This window comes from Lissotriton vulgaris, chromosome 3_1, assembly GCF_964263255.1.
Source record: "Lissotriton vulgaris chromosome 3_1, aLisVul1.2, whole genome shotgun sequence".
NCBI classification, from domain to species: Eukaryota; Metazoa; Chordata; class Amphibia; order Caudata; family Salamandridae; genus Lissotriton; species Lissotriton vulgaris.
The window spans coordinates 953,183,295-953,208,236 of NC_141689.1; the positions used below are offsets into that span (position 1 = coordinate 953,183,295).

The window sequence follows — 24,942 nt, forward strand, 5'->3', positions numbered from 1 at the left end:
CGTCATAGAGACACGGCATCGCTTGCGAATCCGCTGACGTCACCGACGCCTACAATAGGCCCACGCCGGTGTGATGACATCAGTTCCATTTTTTCCGCGTCGTCGACGCTAACGGTTTCGGGATACTGAGTAGCTTTTGGTAACTCTGTTACTATTTTTCCTTGTTTTCTTGTTCTCTTGCCTCTTTGTCTCCCTAAAATGTCGACAAAGAAGACCGGATTTAAGCCCTGCAGGGAGTGCGGGAAGATGTCTATTACGGATCCGCACCAAGACTGTATTTGGTGTTTAAGCTCCGACCATGCCGTGGATGGATGTTCATCGTGCCGAAAAATGAACCCCTAAGGCCCTGCAAGAGAGGGAAACCAAACTTCTTGTAGCGAAGCTGAAAGCCGACAAAGGTAGGAAGACTTCAAGATCCTGCTCGAGGAGGACGAAGTCGAGGTCGAAGTCAAGATCAAGATCTCGAGAGGCATCTGCTTCGAAGTCCTTGTCGGAACATGCTTTATGGTCGCATAAGTAGCACAAGAGAAGGAGGCATGAGTCTCGACGTCATTCAGGTGAGAAGTCGGGCTTGAAGTCGAGGTCGCCCAAAAAGGTTCGATCGAAGGGGATTCCGCCGCAAGAGACTCCGTATCGGGAATGTGAGGCTTCGCCTTCGGAGTCACAAGTTCATTCTCCGGCTCCGGCTTCTAATCCAACTCCGACGCCGTCTCCGGCTCAAGAGGAGAAGGAGGAAGTCCCTGTGGAGTAAGAAGAATCGGCGCCTGTAGAAGAGCCGGATTCGAACCTACCTAGAGATCGGCCTGAGGGTGTTCATCCAACTTTTCCTGCACCAGGCCAGGACCCATCAGCATTCCTGAACGCTATGTATGGCGTATTCTCGAGGGCATGGTACCCCTCCGGTGCACCTTCGGGTCCCATGGGTCCACTGGCATTTAATTTGGGTGTTCCACACTCTTATGCCTCGGCACCATTCATGCCGTTTATGCCAGCCCCGACGCCGCCGTGGCTAATATGTGGCCTAGATTTTTATTATACATGAAGCAAAAGTTTAGTGTATTAAACCAAACTAAATCGTTTTTTGTACACAAACTTACTGAACTCACATATTTGGAGTTGCTCCCTTATGTGATAGCGATGAACAGCGCGAATGTGAAATAAAATATTTACCTAAAATTACACAATTTGAGACAGGTTTATGGGGTCAAGCACATTACAGTTAGGTTGAGGTGATTATTCAGGTCTTTACACCTGCGGATCTGGTAACATGTTTCTGATTTTTCGAGGCCTGCCTTATAATTCAGACATTACCTCAACAGTTGTTGCCTTTATGCTCTGACACTGTTCTCTAACAAATTTGAAGACGTTGATATGATTGCCAGACAACGTTGTCCAGACCCCAGTCTCAGAGGCCTGCCTTGCCAGATGATATAAAGTTTACTGTTTTATCCTGTGGCTGTGCCTTGCTATTCAGTTCATGGATGATGAAACATCCCCGTAGTGCTGTACGAGTGAGATAGTGCTTTTTTTTCTCTGGATGCCCTCTCCATGGATACAGATTACTGGTCATGAAACCCTAATTATAACTGGTGTATCCATTCCCCATTGTCTGGTTTGTATCTCCCTTGTTTGCACAGTATAGAACCATACTTGAAAGTACTTAACTGCATTTTGCAAATCTTCATCTCTCCATTGATATCTCACAATCATCAACTCCTTTAGTTGTTTTTTTGTCCAATATTTGTTACAATTGTGCATCAAACCACTGTTAAAAAAGCATGTTTCAATTTTCTCATTTTTTTGTGTCCATGGGTGCCTTAATAAACTTGCTTAACTCAGTCTTGCACTTAGCACATTGGCACCTGTCTCACCAATGCATTATGGGCTTGAATTAGGCCTTGCTTGGGGTAAAATGGAGGCTAAGATTCTCACAGAATGACCTAATCACTTAAATGTGTAAATTATTTTAATTTTTCGAGTTAGGAGTTATTTGTCCATTATGCAGCTACAATTTCAATTGTATTTATGTTCTTGCTGTTCTAGCTTGCATACTATGGTTTATTTTAACACATTGTCTTTTGTAATCCCACCCAATCCATGTTTTTATCCTAAACACTGGAAGAAAGTCCTAATGGGATACATTTCTGATTGAACTGTTAATTGCTGAGACATTTTTAGCAAATATTTGTGATTCTAAGTGGTGTTTTTGTCTCAGCTCTCAATATATGTTGGTCACACCTGCCAAAATGGATCAAATCAGGGTAGCAATCTATGCAGAAAGGGTATTTATTCACCTGCTAATTTACCTAGGTAAGTTACTTATAGGGAATAACCGTTACAGGCTTTTTGACCTTGAAGTTGATAAAATATTTTTAATTCAGTGAGATCTCGACGGGGTAAGCTGCGCGGTTATCATAAGGTTGGAATGATTATACTTTCAAGTGGCCTACAATCAGGCCGGCTACTGTGTTGAAAATAGCTTTGAGTTGTTCCACAGTGGATTTCAAAGTACAGCAAGCAGTTCATGCCATGGATGGTGGACCAGAAGACTGTGGTTGACAGGGTAGGGAATTATCAGCTAGAACTAGGCATCAACTGTATTTTGTTGCTGTGCTGTTTGAAGGATAATTTGGATTCTAGAGCAGCAAATCAAAAATGTAGTTGTGAAGCCCACCTTACCAGCTACTAAAGTCCTTGACTACACCACCATCATTGCTCCTCGAAGTCATCGGGTAAGTCAAAGCACAAGAAGGCGTAGAAGCTCCATTGCTCTTCGCCTTCTCCCTGTCCGTCGGCCAATGGGACGCAGAAGGTAGTCGTCCTCCCGCTCCACCCGCGGAGCCTACTGGGTCAGCTCAGGCCTTACCTCCCTTCCAAGGAGCCGGAGCGTCCCCTGCCCAGCTATGTACATTTTACGAAGCCCTCCACTCCATCTTTGAGCAGCCGACTCCGCCGGTGCGCCTTTGGGACCCGCAGTCTCAGCTAGGGGCTCAAGGCCTTCCATGCCGGCGGCTCCAGCCTCAGTGCCGCAGGGCCCCTTGGGATCGAGGCCTGGATCTGGATTGGACACCTCCTCCAGCACCGATTCCTCGGACGCCACCTCCGACACCGGTTGTGTCTCTGGCCGGCGTCGACCCCTGCCTCACCCGCGACTTGTACATGAGCCGGACCAGGGTTGCCCGGTACTTTTGTACCACTGTTCTACCCTGGTGTTCCTTATCGCCCTGAGTGGCAGCCAGAGGAGGGTGAGGAGGACTGGGAGGAGTCTCTGGCAGACAAGCTTGAAGAGCCGGACTGGAGAGAGGAGTTGGGCGAGGCCAGTGGTTTGGATACCTCCCCAGACCTTGGTGTGCTTTTTCCCCCTTACCCTGGTCACGGAGAAGGGAGCCTCTGTGGCACACTGTGGCATTGCGTAGGACGGCTGAGGCCTTGAACTTTCTACGGTGGCAGTCAGGACTAACCTTTAACCTGCCATTATGCTTACGTGCAGCGTATGCGCGCAGCGGGCGCGCCTTGGGCACGCCGGAGGCTCGCCAGAGGCAAGCCCATCTATGCCCATCCAGGACCAGACGGGACCCGGGGCCAGAACCCCTGGTCCGCGTATCATATATGGCAGAGGTGAGCTTCTGAAAATCAACTTGCGATGCTCACCACTTGAGGAGGGAAGCGAGGCGACGCTCCGACAGTCAGGACTATGGAAGGCTCATGACAATAATCGTGATAGGGCTCTCGCTCATAAAGCGGGGGTGGTGCATTTCGGACTGCTAAATACACGTTCTCTCCAGAAACATTGTGGAGAGGTATTTACACTGCTGGAGGATGGGGAATTCGACGTGTTGGGGATCACGGAGACATGGTTGGAGGATTCCTCGCTACCGGACCTGGTGGCGGCCCTACCGGCAAGCTTCTCGGTCCTACATCGCAACAGAGCGGGAGAGAAAAGAGGGGGAGGGGTGGCACTTTTCTTCACTGACCGCATGCGTGGAGAAACAATATTGGCCGAGGATATAGGCGGGGCGGAGGTTCTAGGTGTTAAACTTAGGCTGGGGACAGATTGTTTAACTGTCCTGGTAGTCTACCGTCCTCCCTGGGCCTTGCCGGAGTTCCCGGATCTATTTCTGAAATTGGTGCAGGACATGCGCTCGAGGTTCGATAATTTGGTCATCTTGGGAGACTTTAATTATCACTGGGAGCTCACCCCAAGAGAAGGGCAGGCTGGCCATATTGACGAGGTATTATCCTCGCTAGGTCTAATTCAGCAGGTAAGGGGACCGACACATGTGAAAGGCCACATGCTCGACCTAGTCTGGTCGTCAATACCAGTACAGGGATCGATAACTTCACAACCGTGTGTCTGGTCGGACCATTACTTACTGAAGGGAGATCTCTTGATGAACCTGCTCAAATCGAAACCGGCAGTAGGTCAGAGGCTGGTGAGGAAATGGAAAAACATCAATGGTGGAAAGATGGTGGCACATCTTTCAGCGAATCACCCTCAGACCCGTTTAGCTGATAATCCTGATGCCCTCTGTGGTAACCTAGAGGAGAGGCTTCGTAGTGCGGTCGACCATGTGGCGCCAGCACGCAGGGTCAATCTAGCGAACAGAGGACGGAGGTCCCCTTGGTATACCGACTCCCTAAGGGAGAAAAAGAGGGTCGTGCGCAAGATGGAGAGAGCTTGGCGCAAAGCCTATGATACGAAGGCGAGAAGCGTCTATTTGCTTGAATTAGCGAATTATAAGCAGGCAATTACAGCTAGGAAGGCAGAATTCTATGAGGAAAGGATCATTACAGCGACAAATCCTCAAAAAGAAGTTTTCCGAGTCCTAAATGAACTTAAAAAAGTGAAAGAACAGAGGCCGGAGTTTACTCTAGAGGACTGCCAGAGATTTCAGAATTTTTTCACCAGCAAAATTGCGGATCTTAATTCGGAAATTGCCTGTACTCCCATACATGCTTGCCCCCCACTGACCACGTCGGCCAAAAAGCCGGTGGTTAGACCTCTGGAGCTTCTTCCCCCCATAACGAAGGAGGACCTGCCCCGGCTCACCGGGAGAGTGAAGTCGGGTTCCCAGGCAGACCCTTGTCCCCCTGACGTTTTCAAACTGGCCATGCCAGGAATAGAAGAGGAGGTGTTGAATCTTTTGAACTCCTCTCTAGCTTCAGGAAAGGTTCCTAATGCCTTTAAGGAAGCAAGGTTGATCCCTCTGCTGAAAAAGCCTGGGGCAGATGTGAAATGCCTAAAAAACTTTAGGCCTATTTCCCAGATCCCTTTCCTGGCCAAGGTGTTGGAACAGCATGTTCTGGCCGCCCTCTCTGACCATCTAGAAGAGAATGGCCTGCTGGAACCAAACCAATCAGGGTTCCGTGCAAACCACAGCACGGAACTGGTCATGCTGTCCATCATAGACGAGCTTCGAAATAGGGCAGACAAGAGGATACCCGGCGCCCTGGTGCTGTTAGACCTCTCCGCGGCGTTTGACACCGTCAGTCACAAACAACTGTTGACGCGGATGAGAGACTTCGGCATCCGGGGCTTAGCCCACGCCTGGTTTGCTTCTTTCTTACAAGGGAGGACACAAAGAGTTCAGTTGGGAGAATTGCTCTCCACTGCATCACCAATCTCTTGTGGAGTGCCACAGGGGTCGGCTCTGTCGCCCCTGCTATTCAATATATACCTCCAACCACTGATTGGACTTCTGAATCAGATGGATTGTCAGGTATATAACTACGCTGATGACACCCAAATCATTATCCAAATGGATGATGGGGCACCAGCAAATCTGCAAACCATCTTGAAGCAGACAGCTAACTGGATGTCACTGAATTCTTTAAAAATCAATCCGGATAAGACGGAAGTTCTACCTGTTACCATCGCCGGCAATCCATGGCATGATGGATTCTGGCCGAGGGAACTTGGACCGCCCCCGGAGCCGGCAGTGGCGGTAAAAAGCCTTGGCATTTATGTGGACGACAAGCTTTCCATGCGGAAACAGGTCACCACGGTTGTAGGAACCTGTGTTGGCATGTTGCGTCAACTTAGGAAGATCGCGCCATTATTGTCCCTTTCTACCCTGCGAAGGGCGGTCTCTGCTATGATCCTTGCAAGACTGGATTATGGTAATTCGCTCTATTTGGGCTTACCCCAAAAACTCCTGGACAAACTGCAGATGGTGATGAACGATGCCGCTAGGCTCATTCACAAGAAACCCAGGAGCACGCATGTGTCTCCACTCATGCGTGAGTTACATTGGCTCCCAATAAGGCAGAGGGTGCTCTTTAAAGGGTTATGCATTGCACATAAATCCCTTTATGGTAAGGCACCAAGCTACATCAAGACCCGCCTGACCCCATACACACCGGCCAGGGTGCTAAGATCTGCTGAAGCAACCCTGCTCATGCAACCTCGGTTTAGATTGGCGACAGTGGGCGGTCGTGCCATTTCTAACACCCTCCCAGGGGCCTGGAACAGTCTACCGGTGGACTTGCGCAAAGAACCCAATTTGCTGACCTTTCGGAAGAGGCTGAAGACTGTTCTTTTCCAGAAAGCCTGGGGAGGGATATAAATTTCCTGTAGTGTTTCTTTTGGTTCCTGTGGTGTTTACTGGACAAGCGCTTAGAGACCCCGGGGTTATATAGCGCTATATAAATCGAAATAAATAAATAAATAAATAACCTCCTGACTGAGGTGCTTCAGCCGGCAGCGGCCTCTTAGAAGCCCGTGCTGCAGTTCAATGAGGCCCTCACAGACATCCTTCTGGGTACTTGGTCCAAGCCCAGCACAGGGGCTCCTGTGGCTACTATGATTGCCCGACGCTACCGCCCAGCCCCATTTTACTCTCCCAACACCATACCCCCGAGAGCTTGGTGGTCCTAGCCTCAACATCCAAAGGTGCGTTCCCTACTGCTCTCTCAAATAGGGAATCCAAGAAGATGGACCATCCTGGGAAGAAGATATTTTCTTCCACCAGCTTAGGACTGCTGTTGGTGGACACAGCATGTCTCTTCAGCCGTTACACCCACTGTGTGTGGGACACGGTTGCGCAAGTGCTGCCACAGTGCCCGGAGGTCGTATTCTACTGTGTGGTCACAGAGGGTAGAGATGCAGCAAAGTTCGCCATTCGATGTGGGCTGGATACTGCTAACTCCTTGGTAGAACGATTTCTACGTCCGTAGCCTAGAGGCGCTACGCCTGGCTTCGATTCACTGGCTTCCCCGGGGATGTCCAGTCGACCCTTTTGGACATGCCCTTTGATGGCCAACGACAAGGCAGACAGCAGACTGCGCTCAAGCGCTTCAAGGACTCTAAAGCTAAGGCCTGTTCCTTGGGCCTCGCTGCCACCTCTCACCATTTCAGCCTGCTTTTCGCCCCTTTCGTGGCTACGGAAGGGTTGCCCCAACATGTTCCGCCACAGGCCGGCGTAAGCTACCCAGCCACTGCGCGACTGAGGACTTTGGACCAACCACCAGGGTTCTGGGAGCCAGCGGGCAGGCCAGTCCACCAGTGCCCCCTCTGCAGCAGACTCCAAACCTTTCTAATCCGACCTTTCAGGGCCACCAGTTGCCAGTGAGTTGCAGGATCCGCCATCACCTCCCCCACTGGCACAACATCACATCGGACAGGTGGGTTTTACGGATAGTCCAAAGGTGCTACTCCCTCCCCTTCAAGACTACGCATCTCTCTATGCCACCAACGCTACAGTGCATGTCGGAGGATCACTTGGCCCTTCTCCATCAGGAAGATACAGCTCTCTTGGCCAATAGAGTTATCGAGCGAGTCCCTGTCCCAGAAGTACTTTGTAGTTGTTACTCCCACTACTTCCTGGTAACAAAACGTGTATTTGTAAAGCGCACATTTACCCCGTAGGGGTCTCTTGGCACTGAATTACAGATGTTTGTTACCCAACTCAATGGTACTCATTTTATCAACCTCAGATGGATTAAAGGCTGAGTGGACCTGCCTGGATTTGAACCTGTGACCATGAGGTCAAACACAGGCCCCCGCAGTGGTTGCATTAGTCCACTGAGCCACCAGACCGGTACCCAAGAAGGACCAAGGCCTGCGTCCTATATTGGATTTCCGGGACGTTCACCGTTTCCTCCGGCAGGAGAAATTCAAAATGTCGACGACTGGCTGTTTAAGGTGGGCTCGCCCCAAGCTGTCGTCTCCACACTCCAGACTACGGCGGACCTCCTGCACTCGCTGAGGTTCACTATCAACGTTCAAAAGTCACACCTGATTCCCTTTTAGATGCTCCTTTTCATCGGAGAAGTTCTGGATACAGCGCAGTTTCGGGCTTATCCCCCCAAGCAGCGAGTCCGGTATATTCGGGGTATGAAACCGATGTTTTAGCCTCTATCCCGGGTTTCGGTGAGAATGACCTTGAGGCTGCTGGGCCTCATGCCTCCTGCATCCTGGTGGTGGATCATGCCCGGTGGCATATGCAGGCTCTGCAGTGGGCCCTAAAGTTCCAGTGGGGAGCTCAGCATCCTGAGAATCTTTCCGATTGCATCCAGATCTCGGCGGGCACTGCACACCAATTGCAGTGGTGGCTAACGAACCAGGATTGGGTCAGCGGCAGATCCCTCTCCCTTCTCCAACCAGAGTTCAAAGTGGTCACAGATGCGTCCCTCCTTGGATGGGGTGGCCACATGGGAGAGGCAGAGATTAGAGGCCTCTGGTCTCACGCGGAGTCCGGGCTCCACATCAATCTTCTGGAGTTCCAGGTGATTCGTCTGGCACTGAAGGCATTCCTTCCTTCTGTCATAGGAAGGGTAGTGCAGGTTTTCACGGACAACACCACCACCACCATGTGGTACTGCAACAAACAGGACGTGGTGGGGTCGTGGACCCTGTGTCCAGAGGCTCTTCACCTTTGGGCTTGGCTGGAACATTAGGGCATGTCCCTGGCGGTTCGACACATGGCAGGTTCTCTGAACCCCAGAGTTGATGAACTCAGCCGCCGGTGCATGATGGGTCACGAATGGCGTCTTTACTCTGAGGTGGTGCAAGGTCTCTTTCAGCAGTGGGGAGAGCCTTGGTTAGATCTGTTTGCCACCGAAGAGAACACGCAATGTCAGCAGTTCCGCACGTTGGAATTTCCAAAGCGGCACTCGCTCGGCAGCGCTTTTCTTCGCGAGTCGAATTGCGGTCTTAAATACGCCTTTCCACCTATACCACTTCTGCCCAGAGTGCTGAAGAAGACCAAGTGCAACCGGGCCCAAGTCATTCCTGTGGCTCCGGACTGGTCTTGATGAGTCTGGCATCCCGAGCTGTTGAACATGGCCATCAATCCTCCGATCATACTGACTCTTAGGGGCGATCTTCCGTCTCAGCAGCAGGGGACCTTCCTCCACCCCATCCTGTCCAGCCTCCACCGCCTAGCATGGAGATTGAGTGGCACCAGTTGACAGCTATTGACCTTCCTCTCGAAGTCTATAATGTTATCTTTGCAGCCAGGCATCCCTCCACTAAAACGGTATACGCCTGTAGATGGAACAAATTTGTGGCATGGTGCACAGCTAAAGCTGTGGATCCCCTTTTTGCTCCTCTTTCAGAGGTTCTCCTCTTCATTCTATCTTTGGCCCAGCAGGACTCTGCTCTGGGCACCCTTAAAGGTTATCGTTCGGCCATGTTCGCCTTTCTTCGCCTTCCTGATCCGACTTCTCTTTTCATGTCCCCTATTGTAAATAGGTTTCTTAAGCGCATTAATCACCTCTTTCCTCCTATTCCTTTCGTAATGCCCCATTGATACTTGAATCTGGTCTTATCTTATGTGCACTTCTTTCGAGCCACTACATAATTGTCCTCTCAGACTCTTGACCTTAAAGACTGGTTTTCTGGTTCCCATCACCTCTGCTTGCAAGGTGAGTGAGCTTTCGGCTCTATCTTCTAAAACTCCTTTCCTTTTTGTCCATCCGGACAAGGTTTGTCCTTCGAAATAGACCTTCTATTCTTCCCTAAGTGGTTACCTCTTTCCACTTACGACAGGCCATCACTTTGTCCACCTTCTTCCCGCCCTGCATCCTTCCAAGGAGGAGGAGTGTCTCCACCGTCTGGATCCAAAACGTGCATTATCATTTTATTTGGATAGCACAAAACAATTCCAGGTGGGTGATCATCTCTTTGTTGGCTATGTGGGCGCCAAGAAAGTTCGGGTAGTGCAAAGACGGAACATCTCTAGATGGATCGTCGTTTGCAGTAAGATCTGTTACTCCTTGGTGAAAAAGGAGCCTCTGGTAGGACTGCTTACCTTTTCCACCAGAGCGATGGAAGTCAGTACTGCTTTGGGATGTGGAGTCCCCCTCAGTGATATCTGCCAGGCAGCCAAGTGGGCTTCTCTGCACATGTTCACTAAACATTACTTCCTAGATAGGCAAGTCTGGAGAGACAGCTTCTTTGGCCGTTAAGTTTTCCAGGACTTTCTGATGTGAACTTAATTCGCAGACCCACCTACGGGGTTGGTATTGCTAGGGTATCTGTTCTAAGGTAAGGAATCTATAACTAATGGTCTCTTTCAAATGAACAAATTACTTAACTTCGTTAACGATATATCTGTGTGAGACATATATCAGTTATAGATTCCTTACCGTCCCACCAATTCTCCCCATTCTGTGAACCGACTTCTAGAGTAAGGGACTTCCTTTCAGGGCCCACGTTTTGTGCACCAGTGGTCAGTGTCTTGCATGGCTCTGCGCCTCTGGCGTGGAATGTCGTGTAAAAGAACTGATGTCAGCGCGTGAGGGCGGCGTCTAAGTAGATACCTAGACATCATCCTGGCGATCACGACGAATCCGGAGTTGACCGTCGCCTCTTACCGACATGCAGGTATATGGCTGAGAAAAAATTCTCCGGATACAGTCTGACGCCTGGGAGTAATTCTAAGGTAAGAAATCTATAACTAATATTTGTCTCTTACAAATATATCGTTATCGAAGGTAAGTAACTTGTTCTTTAGGTCTGTACTTTCATGAGTGTTTTGTCACTGGCAAAATAGTACGGATTGTTTCATAACTATTTCATGGATTAAGGTCCTAGCTGTTATTGCGACCATCTAATTGGCCCTGCTTTGGAAACTTCCCTGCTTTAAATGATGCAATGCACAATTAGTTTCGTTTTCCTCTTCTCCTTAAGGTGACTGGTCTGCATGTGTCATTAGAACAAGAAAGATCAAAAGTGAAGGGTTTACAAGCAGAGCTAATAAAGTATCAGGTAATTACAATATTTAAAAAAACTTTTTACATCTGTTTAGAGTTTTTGATCATATGACTTAACTTTCAGAAATACTTTCAGAGAGATGCTCTTGCTTGTAGTGATATTTGTCATGACAGGACTGTTTACTTTAGCATCACGATTTGATGAAAATAAGAGTTTTCATTGACATGCTTAAGAAAGTTGTCTTAATTGTTTTACAGGTTATAGTGTATTTATGGGGAATGGCTTGTCAGTGTTTAGAAGTTTGTTTAGAATACCAGTGCCAGGCCCACTTTTGACTGCTGAACTGCGCACAAATTCCTGTAGATATGTCTAACTGCAGGTTCACTCAGCTTTATAATATTCCCTGAGGGGATCAGGAAGACTTTTCAGCAGCCCCCTATGCACTAGTAGGTGCTATCATGCAGCTCCACGTCAACTCTGCTTTGCTAAGGAATTTACATTTGGAGATGCATGTATTAACAACATTAACAAAACAGATTGGTTCCCTTGCAGGAAGCCAATAAGCCAATGCTTCTCAGATAAAAGAAACTGTACAAAAATGTGAACAAGAGAAACAGTTGTGTTTGTGACATGTGTGGTGATACACATGCTCTGTAGTAGTACATTACTTTATTCAGTTATTACAACCATCAAAGTTTTTAACAAAACAAACAAAGTTAAAAACATCAATAGCAATACACAGGTATAATATTGCCAAAAATACCATAATCAGTAGAGGATAAAAACTGTTGGCACCCCAGCGCAAGAGAAATATTACTAATTGCAGTTGCCACTTCCATTACAAACTGTGCAATAGCAATAAAACTAGACAATAAATAGATAAAACTTGAGTAAAACAGATACTAATATACAATGGTGGCAATAGTGCATGGTATCTACCCTCATCCGGGACATGCCCAGATTTAAAGTGCCAATTGCTTCAAAATCAATTAACATCTAGTACCACATTACTTTTAACAATTATCAAACAAATAGCACCATAAATGGCAATGTAAGATATCTACCATCATCAGGGACATACCCAGATTAAAGTGCCAAGTGCTTCAAATCCAATTAACACCTAATTCCACAATAATTTAACAAAAATCAACAGGTGGCACTATAAATGGCATCAATTTAAAACAATTATGAGTATACTAGCAGCCCGTCCCGACCTTGTCCGGGAGCAATCAGGCTTCTGGGCCCCCGCCCGCCCCGACATTGTCCTTGGGTCCCCCGGAGCCTTACCTCATCTGCCACACCTCCCCGTGCTCCTGAGTTCACCGGTCCGCCGCTCCTCCCCGCCTGTCCGCCGCTCCTAACCGCTCCTCCCCGCCTGTCCACAGCTCCTCCCCGCGCTCATGTCCGCCGCTCCTCCTCGCGCTCATGTCCGCCGCTCCTCCTCGCACTCCTGGACGCCGCTCCTTCCCGCGCTCCTGATGTCAGCACGCACGTCGCGGCCGGCACTACTTCCATGGGACTACTTTTTTTTTCTCGTAAATTTTTTAAATAACTTATATTTTTTTAATTTACATAGCCTATGTCCATCTGCACACCCTGACAATTTCAACGATGTATCGGGTGTGTGGATTGGCGCTGTGTTTCCCGTGTTTACCTGCCTCAGAGGTTCAAAGTTCTTCCTTTATAATAGTAGTATAGATATAGATATCTTTGCGACAGTAAAAATGCCATAATATCAATACAGGATAATTCATTATCACAAATAAAGCTTAAAATAGAGCTCATAATCATTACACTGGTTTAATTTTAAAAACTGCATTTGCGTTTATACCAAACTGCCTCTAGAAATGTAACAGTTCTGATCGGTTTTTAGGATTCTTAGGGCTATTTGATAACATGTAAATCCCAGTTCACGACAGATGGGAATAATCCACCTCCTGCGAGGAGAGGAATACTTTGGACAGAAAAACAGTAGATGTGATTTGTTTTAGTCACCCTGATTACACATTGGGCAGGTCACTGATAACTGTGTTGTATTCCATTTGTAAGTACACGATCTTATAGGTGGTGTTCCCAAGCGAAACCATAAAAAAAGGCTTTTAGAGAAAGTGGAGGGTATAAAATCCAGGTATTCCTCAGAAAATGGGAAAGATTTACGGTCAAGAAGTTTATTGGTCAAAGATCCTACAGAGCTTCTTTTTATTATGCCTTCATTGATGAAGTCCCAATAGATGTTTTTCAGTAGGGGTATATCAGTTTTCTGTAATGTAGTAGGATCAGCCCAGAATCTATGGAGGCCTAACTTTACCATCCATGAAGACACGTTTCAAGGAAGTGAGCTAGCACCTGATAGATTAAGAACTTCATTCAAAGAATCCCTATAATCAGCAAGCTCTGGTGTACACCGAAGACAGACACAATAAACAAATATTTTCAGGGCAGCCAAATCAGTTACTCTTTTTAGTCCCCGTTCTATATACAATCGGGTAAGGGGTGTACTGTAAGGGAGACATTATACTTTCCTAGCGAAGCTATTTTATACAAGTGCCAAGGGCTGGGTATCAGCATAGCCCCAACTTCAGCCCCATAGAGAGCAGCCCCTTGTGCCTTGGCACGATAAATCTACAGAACTGGGGATACTACGTTGTATACCGTTCTCTTTTGAATCCTCAGAATTGCATTAGACCTATGCTCGAGAAGGAGTTTACTTTTCATAATCTTGTCTATCCACTTGAAACTATCCTGAAACCAAACTCCTAAGTAATCAAAATTGTCAACCCTCTCTAGGACCTCATTACTGACCGAATAGTTGTTTTGCCTTTCCTGGCCCCCTTACCCAGTATCATAAATTTAGTTTTATAGACATTGAGCTTGTGATCCCTTTCATTGCAAAAGCCTAACCTTTTGTTTACCAAGAGTCTGCGGACCCATGGGAGATTAGAAAATGAGTAGTGAATCATCGGCAAATAATAAGATCAGTACCTTCCTATTGCTCTGTATACTCCTTCCAAGACAAGGCAACAACTCCAGGAATGGCAACAGTCCTACTCCCTTACTTTCAAGAGTTGGTCAAACTGTCCTCAGAACTCTGTTTCCGACCTGTGCAACATTCAGTGGGGTACTTCTTTATAGTTAATGCAGAGCATGTTACGAACAGATTATGGTACTTAACTTGTGAGCATCTGTTTATTGCATTTAGTGCTGTAGATTCAAATGTGCTTGCTCCCAAGAAGCTGGTTTTTGCTTCAACCTTCAGAATTACTTATACTACACGTATGGCCACTAACCTATTCACTACTCCATACCTAATCTGACCTGCGGTGTGGAAACAATCTAACAATGGAGTCAGTACCCATGCTCGTTTACAACCAGATGATGAGTCACTGAGACATTGTGGCTTGAAAGACTCTTTAAAGAAAAACTAGTTGCTACAATCTGAGCCCAGCACTTGATGGCAGAAGTGTGCAGGGCATGTGAATCAACAGCACTACATTCATTGAACATATGCTTAAAGGTAAGTGACCTCTTGTTTCATCACTGTTAAAGTTAGTCAATATAAAAAACTAAGTAGTAGGTGCTCCAAAAATATGGTGCAATGAATGTTATTGGTGACAAAAGTGAGCAGTGTGTGTACAAGTATCTAAGAAAATCTACAAATGTTGACTCAATGGTCTTTCAATGTAAGAAAGACAGACTCAGTGTAGGAGTACAGGTTTGTGACCACTTAATACATCAGTCATCAAATATTTGTGCTGATGTTTCGACCCCTTAAACAAATAATTTCTAGTGAGATCTTCATCAGGACAAAAATGAAGTAGCAACCTATAAGTATCCAAGAATATGGGTTACCCTATGGAACCAGTCAGAAAAATTATAGAAAAATATTTGTTTTAATCATATGGTCCATATGACTGGATCTTACCTCTCTTGGAAAATTAACATGAGCAAGGAAACCTCTTGTCACATATACTGTAAAAGTCAGAAAAAATTATTTCGAATTTGGGCACAGGTAACTAAGACTCTGTCTCAGTCAAGATAAAGCTGTTGTCGGGCAGGGATAAGGTTGAATGGTTTTAAACAATCATTTTTAAAGAATATCCATTATGCCCCGGCCAGTCCATTGGAAGTGCACAAAAAAAAGCTGTCTGTGCAAATAGAAAATATTGCATAGTATTTCTGTATAGAAAAGAAGTACATTTAGCAATATTTTAGCAAAAATAAATTGTTTAGTTGTGAAACATTATGTTTGCCGATTGACAGAGGTACTCGTGTCCCTAAGAAGAGAAGTGAAGCCATGCTGTATAAAAAAAATATACTCCTGTGATAAAAATGGGTAAAAAACAGATGTGCTGTGAAAATCCATAGTGAGCCATTCAATGAAAATCCATAGTGAGTTATTTAATCAAGCAACTTTATTAAGATGATAATGTTAAAATTCAAAACCACAATCCATTAATCTTGTGGGTATGCGCAGAGTGGAAAGATGAATTATAAACTCATCTGCTGCAACGATTGTGAATGATCAATGATTCATTGTCTACAAATGTCACATACAACACATTCTATGTAAAAAAAAAAAAAAAGCAGCCCAAGTCAGAAAAAATAGCTACATTATGCCATCATATAGACTGTGTTGGTACTCGTGCTGGAGCTCTCAGACCATGTTTGTTCTTGAGGGGTTCTCATGCGTTAGTGCTTCCATTAATGAAGCTGAGCGCTCACATAGCATGCACGTTGCCTGTTCCCAAGAAGGCTCTCTATTGGAGATGCATTCCAAATAGAATGGCGCAGGGGACTCCTGTATGCCTTCTCTCCATTACCACTCCTGCAGCTAATTCAGAAGAATTTCAGGAATGACCAGGCCCAATCTTGATGCCTCCAGATTGGGCCAGGAGAGTGTGGTACCTGGAACTTCTGGGCTTGCACATGTGTCTTCTGACCAGGCTACTACTTCGAGAGGGTCTTTTGTTGCAGCAGCAGGGCAGTATCCTGCATCCGTCCCTGCACAATTTACTCCTCCATATGTTAAAATTACACAGCAGCCATTCGATCTACCTCTTGAAGTAGTAGATGTAATCCTGGTGGGCATATGACCTTCGAGAAAGACTGTTAACGCCAAGTGGTGGTAAAAGGTTATGACTTGGTGTGCCAGTTGAAACACAGACTCGTAATAGGTCAAGCACTCATATGTGTTACTGTTTATTTTGTCTTTTTTTGTTTATTGTTTTTATTGGTTTTCAATGACATAACATTGCAACATTAAAATCATTAATAGACAGACACGGTAATTTGATTCTACTCATGATAATCAGTACATACAGAAGCAGTTCATGATGAATGGGAAATACCACCCCGCCCTGCTGTTTTCTCTAGGCCTACCCCTGTAAAGCAGGTATTGGGGTCATCGAAGCCCCATTCAGCTGGGCTAAGATTCAGGGGGCAAGTAGCATTAACACAACGAGGATCCATGACTTAGTACCCACATATCAGCGTTGAAACATCCAGAAATATACCTGGAGAGAGTGAGGTTGAGGTTTGGAGAGGAAGTGTACAAAGAGAGTATCTCAGACATATTGCACTCATAAATGTCTATGTCGCAGGTTCGCCTTCAGCGATGTCAGGAGTTGCCAAGGGGTGTGTATTAAGGTCGATTTTGAGGGCATCCCAGATGTCCCTAGGTCGGAACTTCGAGGGGAGAAGTTCTGCATGATTACTCAATTGTTCTTGACAGTATGTTAGATCGGAGAGCCAATCCTTAAACTTCGGCACTCTGCCTCTGCCCCATCTGCAAGCAACATGGCATGTAACCATTAACAAAGCAAGTGACGAAGCGCCGTTGTGGCTGCGCTTTTAATGCAGTGTAGCCCAGCAAGGCAACTAGCGGGGAAGGTTCTAATGAAAGTGCAGTCATCTGCTCTAGAGCCTCAAAGACCAACCAACCTCCAATACTCGTGAACCACCGAGCAGTCCCAGTCCAGATGAAGAAAATCTGCCCCAGCAAAGCCACATCTGTTACATCGATCCGAGTCTTTCAATTTTTACTTACACATTTTGACAGGAGTATAATATAAATGATGTAAAAATTTGAAATAAGTAATGCGGAGTCTACTGCTTGCCGAGATTGTTTATTTTGTCTTTACCACAGAAAGGACTTGCAGTGAGCACTGTTAAGATTTACTTGTGGGCCGTTTTAACCATGTTTGTTTTAATCACCAGTTGTGAATTGATTTCTCAGAGGTTTGAGCCACATGTTTGCTCCTAAACTATTTGTGATGCCACAGTGGACCTTTAATTTGATCTTTTTTCATTGTGTGTAACCCTTTTCAGCCATTGCACAGCTATCCCCTAAGTCTCCTGACCCTGAAGATGGTCTTTTTCATCTTGATTATCACATGAGCCTGAAGATTTGTCAGTCCATAAACCCTTTGCCACTTTGTTTCTAGGCTAATTGGTGCTTACGACTAGAGTGTCCTTTATACTGAAAGTTGTGATTCCATTTCATGTCTACAGTTCCATCACTTTTCTGATGTTCTTTGCCCCACCTCACCCCTTGAAGTAGCAGGAGAGACTCCATTGTTGACCCCAAAGAGAGCTGAGATTTTACGTTGCTCATTCCAAAGACCATCAAGTAGATGATCAGCTTTTCTTGGGGTTCTCCATGGCAAAGGAAGGAAAGGCAGTGCAGAAAAGGTCTTCCGCATTAAGATCTGGTGTGTGCTGGCAAAGAAGCAGCCTCCACATGGACTAGCCTTTAACTAGGTGGGCTCACAATTTCTGATAAAGAACCATCTTAAATATGGTATCTGGCTAAAAATCCTATCCATGTTAGTGGTGGGATATCACTCTCCAACTTGGAGTATTCATAAACGTCTGCTTATCACAACATTCCCCCCTTAGCAGAGGCAATCGTCCACCAGCGGTGGCCACTGTCCCCTCTCTTGCTTGCCCTGAGCATCAAATACTTGGCTGCCCACATTAGATAGGATGGAGACATAGAGTATATCCCATTCTGCCAGGGTATATATATAAAATCACTTTTTTTGCAGATGACCTCCTCTTATCACTAGATGACTCAGACATCCATCCTAGCCCTTCAACCTAAATTGTCTCATTACAAGAACGTTGCAGGCTTCAAAATAAGCTTCTCGCAGTCTGAAGTACGGAACTTGATGGTGCCTCCTAGTGATGTCTGTACACTCTTACTGTAGATGTCCCTTAGAAGGGCCAAACACACTCACGAATATCTGGGTGTGCATATTACCCCAGATCCTGCTGACGTATACAAAGCAAATTACCCACACTTTTTGAAATCTGTACAAAGTGATCATCGCAGATGGACTCTAGTTCCTTTAATGTCCAGGTAGAATTAATACACTCAAAATGAATGTGCTGCCTGTAGCTCTCTATCTATTTAAGATGCCTACTTTAATTGTCTGTAAAATATTTTGTGAAGCTCTAGAAACTGACAATAAGAATTATGTGGCTAAAATATGGAGTTTTGGTACTGCCAGACTTTACCACCTTTTTTTGAGCAGTGCAGCTGGGGGTCCTTCTCAGGGAGACTGACGGGTTATGCCTGAAAATGGATTTAAAAGTGGCGTGTAGATGTATGTGGGATTTGGTCTGGAAACCTAAATAAGATAGCCCCCTGGAGTCTACATGAGCTCCCCTATGAATACTATTCTTAATACTATTCTTAAGGTGTGGGATGCAGTCAGAAAACAGGCAGGGTGAATAACTAATGATATCAGAAATGTTTCAAAATTCTGAAGTCATGTTTGGAAAAACTAGCAAGAGGAAGTTTCTGTTAGGTGAAAGTGAATGCTGTCTTTGTACATAACTTACACAGGGTGATGAATTCAATGATCAGGAAAGCCTCCACCGGGAATCTCACACTGATAGCAAAAACTGTGAAAATGGCTTGCATTGCGAAAGGGGAATTCTGATGGAAACTTATAACCGCAGGGTCCTCCTCTTGTGAATATTTCCTAGGTATCAGACTGGATCCAGAAACTTTAAAGCTGAACTCCTGTACACTAGTAGGTGGTGTTGTGCTGCTCCGAACCGATGTTGAATTGTTGCAGAAGTGATGAGCAGAGCAGCATATAAGCATCACCCATGTGCCCTGACATCAGTCCCTTTATTTTCGCACCCTCCGAAGCGGATCCAGAACTTCCAGACCAAATTTTCATTGAAATGTTACCACTGTGCAAGTGATAGTGTCACCTCCTAAGACAACCGGATTTAAACTGTTTAGGGCTTGTCACAAACAGATGTTTGTGATGGACCCTCACAAAGTTTGCCTTTGGTTACCGGGGTTGGACTGCTGCTGCTGTCCTGTGATGACTGCTCCCAGATAAATCTGCAGGCTATACAGGACCACAAGGCTAACTTTACATCGTTAAACACAAGAAGACTCCACAGCATGCCCACTCAGTGCCAAAAGAAAGGTCCTGACCCTGCTCCCGAAGTCGTACCCATGGCCAAACGCCATCATAGTCGAAGTCTTCAGGTAAGTCCTAGAAAAGCATGAGAAGTCGGAAATCATTCCCTTCCCCAACTCTCATGTTCCTGAAAAGGCGTAAGGTGTCAATGTGCCTCCCAGTCTCAAGCCTGATCTCCTTTGGAGCAAATACCAAGTCAAGCTCAGATGCACCCAAAGTCTCTGATTCAGTCAGCAATGTCACAGCAAGTAGAGCCCTTCGGAGAGGGAGCGGCACACATTTTTGCCACCTTACCAGCTCCCTTTGGCACACCATTGGGCCCCAAACATCCGTGGGGGGACTTCATTCGAACTACCATGAGGGTCCGCCCACTGTGCCATGTGTGCCTCTTGAACATGTATCAGCTTCAGCACCGGCTCTGGTGCAGACTTAATTTTCAACCACAGTTCCATTCGCAATTATGCCAACTACACTATGGCCCATTGTGCTATCTGACGCTTAGCAGGATCCACCTCGACCAAGTCCAGTTTCGACTCTTTGCGGGATTAACTCGGACAATTATGATGAAAGGAATGATTATGTCCCTCAATATAATGAGGAAAACTGGCATGAATAACTCCAAGATGCCAATGGGCTGGATACCTCTCCAGATACTGATTGTATGTCTCTTCATGGCCCTGCTACAGACGAAAGCGCCTCTTTTTAGTCGTTAGACAAAGGTCACAGAAGTCTTAGCTCTACAGCTCCTCACCATGGAGGTAAAACATAATATTTTTACTGAGTTTCTTCAGCCAGGTCAGACACCTACAGAGCCTTTATTCCAATTAAACAAAGCCCTCAGAGATGCCCTCTCGTGTACCTGGGTGAGACTATGTTTGGGTCCACCTGTTAATAGGCAGGTCACTCGTCACCATCGTCCTGAACCAGGTGACCCAACCTTTCTTACACAATTCTGATGCCAGAGTTTGGTGGTACAGGTATCCAGCAGTAAAGTCAATCCCAACGTCTCTCTACCCACCCCACCTGATCGGGATTAATAACGGATAAATACATTTGGCAAAATAATTTTTTGCTCTGAGGTCAGTCAATGCAGTTGTGTTCTAGTCCACCAACTGCCATGCCCTTTGGGTCTTGGTGGCAGAAGTTAAACCAGCAGTTCTGGACAGAGTTCTGGTGTCCCTTACTCAAACTATTTAGGATTGTTGCGATGCAGCAGAATTCGTCATATAGTATTGCTAGGACATGACCAACTGCCTAGGTCAAGCAGTGGGCACCAGTGTGGCACTTTGGTGCCATGCATGGATGAGGCCCAAGGGCTTTTCTGGGGATGCCCAAATGTCCCTGATGGGCATTCTTTTTGATGACGGTTGCCTCTTTGGGGAAAAAGTGTGTTTGGCCCTTGAACAGTTAGAGGAGAGTAGGACCACAGCACATTCCTTGGGCCTTTCTGCTTCCACCAGGCAATTCTAACAATTTTGCCCTCTCTGTGGTTATGGTTGGGTCTATCTGAAAGAGAATTGTAGCCATAGATTCCTTACCTTAGAATTAACCCCAGGAATTTGTTTTGTAAACATTACTCCTGCATGCTGGTACGTGCCATCATCTGCACCAGAAGTTACCTGCGCAGTGCCTATATAGTCACCACCCCAGCGCGCTGACGTCTGTTCTTTTCTTTCCACGCCAGTCAGCGTATATCCAAAGAGAGCTACCCCCAGTCCGTTTTTGACTGACCTTTTTAGGCCTTTTGTTGAAGGTTTTGAGATATTTCTCCTGGTGTGGCAGAAATATCCACTATGAAAGCTGGCTTCAAGCACCATGGTTCTAAATGGGGGGGTGATTCCTTTAGGAGACCAGGGGCTTGAATCAACAATACTGTAATCTCAAAGCACAATTGCCCCTGCCACCATAAATTACACACTTTGTTCTCTCACAGACGTCCCTTTTATTGACTCTGTGTATCCTGAAATATTTTTCTTTTTTTCTTTTTATATTCTTTTAACACATACCAAAGTTCTTTTGTACTTTACATATAATACATTGACAGTATTTACAATGATTTTTTGCACACTATACAATTATATACAACTTATAAACACAGTTATTTTCAGTTTTTTCCTTTCTATTAGGGAAACACAACTCTTATATGTACAGAGTCCTACTTGTTTTAAGTTTGTCAAGACTTCACATTTTCTTGATCATCTCCACGTTGCTCCGTGGTGGTCCTAAAGATATATGGTCAACAGTGTATTTTATATCGTAACTTCTCTCTCTTATATCCAGGAGTTTATCTTTATAAGATAAATGAGGAGAACACCTTTGCTGGTGCTCTAATTTATCGTCCTCCAGGACCTCAGAACGGTTTTTTCGAAAGCTTTGAAGAGGCACTCAGCACTTTAACTCTGAAATACGCCAATTTCACAGTATTAGGCGACCTAAATTTCCATCTCGATAAACCCAACGACCCTAATACAATATGGCTCAGTGATTTAACTGATGTCCTGGGGCTGGAAATATTGACTAAAATGCCTACACACAAAGCAGGCCATATCTTAGACTGCATTTGTACCAATATTAAAACCCTAGCCGTTGAAACTCCCCTGATTCAAACATGGACCGACCATTGGCTGATCCCCTTCAATCTGACTATAAATAAGAAAAGGTCCAATACAGCCAACTTAAAAATCGACGTCCAGATACAGAGAGACTGGAAAAAACTTGCGAACTCCCCCAATCTGCACCTCATTGCTGAAGACTCTAAACCGCCCCTGACTGGAAGTACCGAAAGACTACAGCAACCTCTGTAAATGGATCACAGACTTCTGTGGTCCTGCAAACTCAGAAAAAGTGAGAAAAAAACAGAACAAAAAGTCCGCCCCCTGGTTCTCCCCCCCTCTGAAAGATAAACGTTCAGAGGTCAGAACCCTTGAAAAGAAATGGCGCCATACTTATGATACAACTGAACTTCTCGCCTATAAAACTGCTAGAAAACAATATCATGCAATGATAAAAAGCGCTAAGAAAGATCACTTTCTAGAAGTCATCAATCTGTCTAACAACAAACCGAAAGAAATCTTCAAAATAGTTGATGATTTCATGAACCCCAGAATCCTTAGACAAGAGATTCCGCCTTCACTTGCACTATGCAACTCCATAGCAAACTACTTTGAACACAAAATACTAAATCTTATCAAAGACTTCCCAGATTCTCCAGAATCCCTCTCTTATGAAAATTTACTACTAACAAATAGGAAATCTCAGCTAAATAAATTTACCCCTGTCAGCCTCGACGAAACTCGTCAAGCTATTCTCTCCAGCAAGTCAGGCTCCCCTTTTGACCCGTGCCCCCCTCTGCTGCTTCGCGCTTTAGTGGACACGGTCAATCCAAGTATAAATGCTATCATCAACTCCTCTCTGGCCACTGCCGCCATTCCATCTGAATGGAAACTTGCTGCGGTAAAACCTTTGCAGAAAAAACCCCTAGCCGACCCCACCACGCTCTCCAACCTACGCCCATTTTCACTGCTCCCACTGCTGTTCAAACTTACTGAAGCGGCGGTAAACAAACAGCTGACCAGATATCTGGAAGAAAACCACCTCCTACACCCCAGCCAGGCAGGTTTCAGAGCTAAACACTCCACGGAGTCAGCTCTTCTACATACAGTGGAGACACTCAAGATGGCAATGGATCAAGGAAAAAAGGCCGTCCTGATCCTGCTTGATCTATCGGCGGCCTTTGATACGGTCTCACACCCCGTATTAATTGGTCGCCTGGCAGAATCGGGATTAGCAGGAACTGCCTTCAAATGGCTGAAAAACTTCCTCAGTCATAGGAAACAAGTTACCATATTCGGAACCTACTGTTCAGACGAAAAAGCACTAAAAACAGGGGTACCACAAGGCTCTAGCTTGAGCCCAATTCTTTTTAACCTTTACATGACCCCTCTGATTGAGCTCATTACATCCTTCGACATCAGCACAATATCCTACGCTGATGACACTCACCTCATCCTTGTCCTGGACAACAACACGACTAAAGCAGAAGAAAATCTGAGAGACTGCCTCACCGCAACCTTTGAATGGATGATAACTCACCACCTCAAGTGCAATTCAGGCAAAACTGAAATCCTCCCTTTTGGCCAAAACAATCTTTTCTCTCCTAAAAACTGGTGGCCCCAAGACGCCGAAGTCCCGCCGAACACTATCAAATCGGCCCGCAACCTCGGAATAAGGTTTGATGAAGGCCTATCTTTCAAACAACAAGCAGGTACTGTGGCAGGGTCCTGCTTCAACATTATCAAGGGCCTCAGAAGGTTCTTTGACCTCCTCCCCCTGACAGCCAGAAAGACGGTAGCAGTGGCCCTCATCACATCCCGTCTAGATTACTGTAACAGCATCTATGCAGGTTCCAACAAAACTGTTTTGCACAAATTGCAGATGGTTCAGAACGCCGCCGCCCGCCTAGTGCTGAGATTACCTAGGAAGTCATCTGCTTCAGCAGCACTTAAAACCCTGCACTGGCTACCAATCCACAAGAGAGTGTTATTCAAAATCTTACTAATCACTTTCAGGGCTTACCACCAGTCGGGCCCCACCTATCTGTCCCAAAGGTTTGGAAGATATACTCCCTCCCGCTCACTCAGATCTTCCAACCTAAACCTATTGGTGGTCCCCAAATTCAGACTCACTACAAAAGGAGGAAAATCCCTTGGAGTGTTGGGAGCCAGAGCCTGGAACAAGCTCCCACCCCAGATGCGTCTGATCCCCTCAGAGAACCTGTTTCGAAAGGCCCGTAAAACCTGGATTTTTAATGCCTCTGACACCTTTTGTCTAGCGCTAATTTAACCTTTACACTTTACAAACTCCTTTCAGATCCTCTGAATTTCCCCCCCTCCTGGTTTTTATGTAGTTTCCCTTTTTTTCTCCTCTGTGACACGTTATGACTAGCGCCAAGATGCTCCATGGAGTGTAAGTCGCGCTTTATAAAAGCCAAATCATTCAATCATTCATTCATTTATGTTTTTACCAAATGTTATTGACAATATTTAACATTTGTTTATACAAATATGACCAGTCTGTATCGCCGACGCGTTTCGACCTTGTCGTGGTGGGACCTGCACTCTTGATTATGTCAAGGTCTTCCTCAGGGCTGTATTTATGTTGCTGTAGGACAATGTTCCAGTCTCTAAAGAGTAATAAATTAACCTTTTTTAGTGGATATTACTTCAAGAAGTACTAAACTAGGTAATTATGCGGCATTACCATTTGTGTTTTATTATATACATACCGCCTTGTGGTTGACGGTGGATACTGTTGTTATTCTCACCTGTGTGGCAAAAATCT

General features: G+C 45.7%; 1 protein-coding gene across 2 annotated transcripts in view; it reads left to right on the plus strand.

The window, feature by feature from the left end:
* Positions 1–24,942, plus strand: part of GKAP1 (G kinase anchoring protein 1) — an 863,343-nt gene that overhangs the window by 770,527 nt on the left and 67,874 nt on the right. For both annotated transcript variants that reach the window (XM_086961315.1, XM_086961316.1), the window contains exon 11: positions 11,135–11,212. In XM_086961315.1, the coding sequence (XP_086817441.1) occupies positions 11,135–11,212 (78 nt within the window). The remainder of the gene's footprint in view (positions 1–11,134; positions 11,213–24,942) is intronic.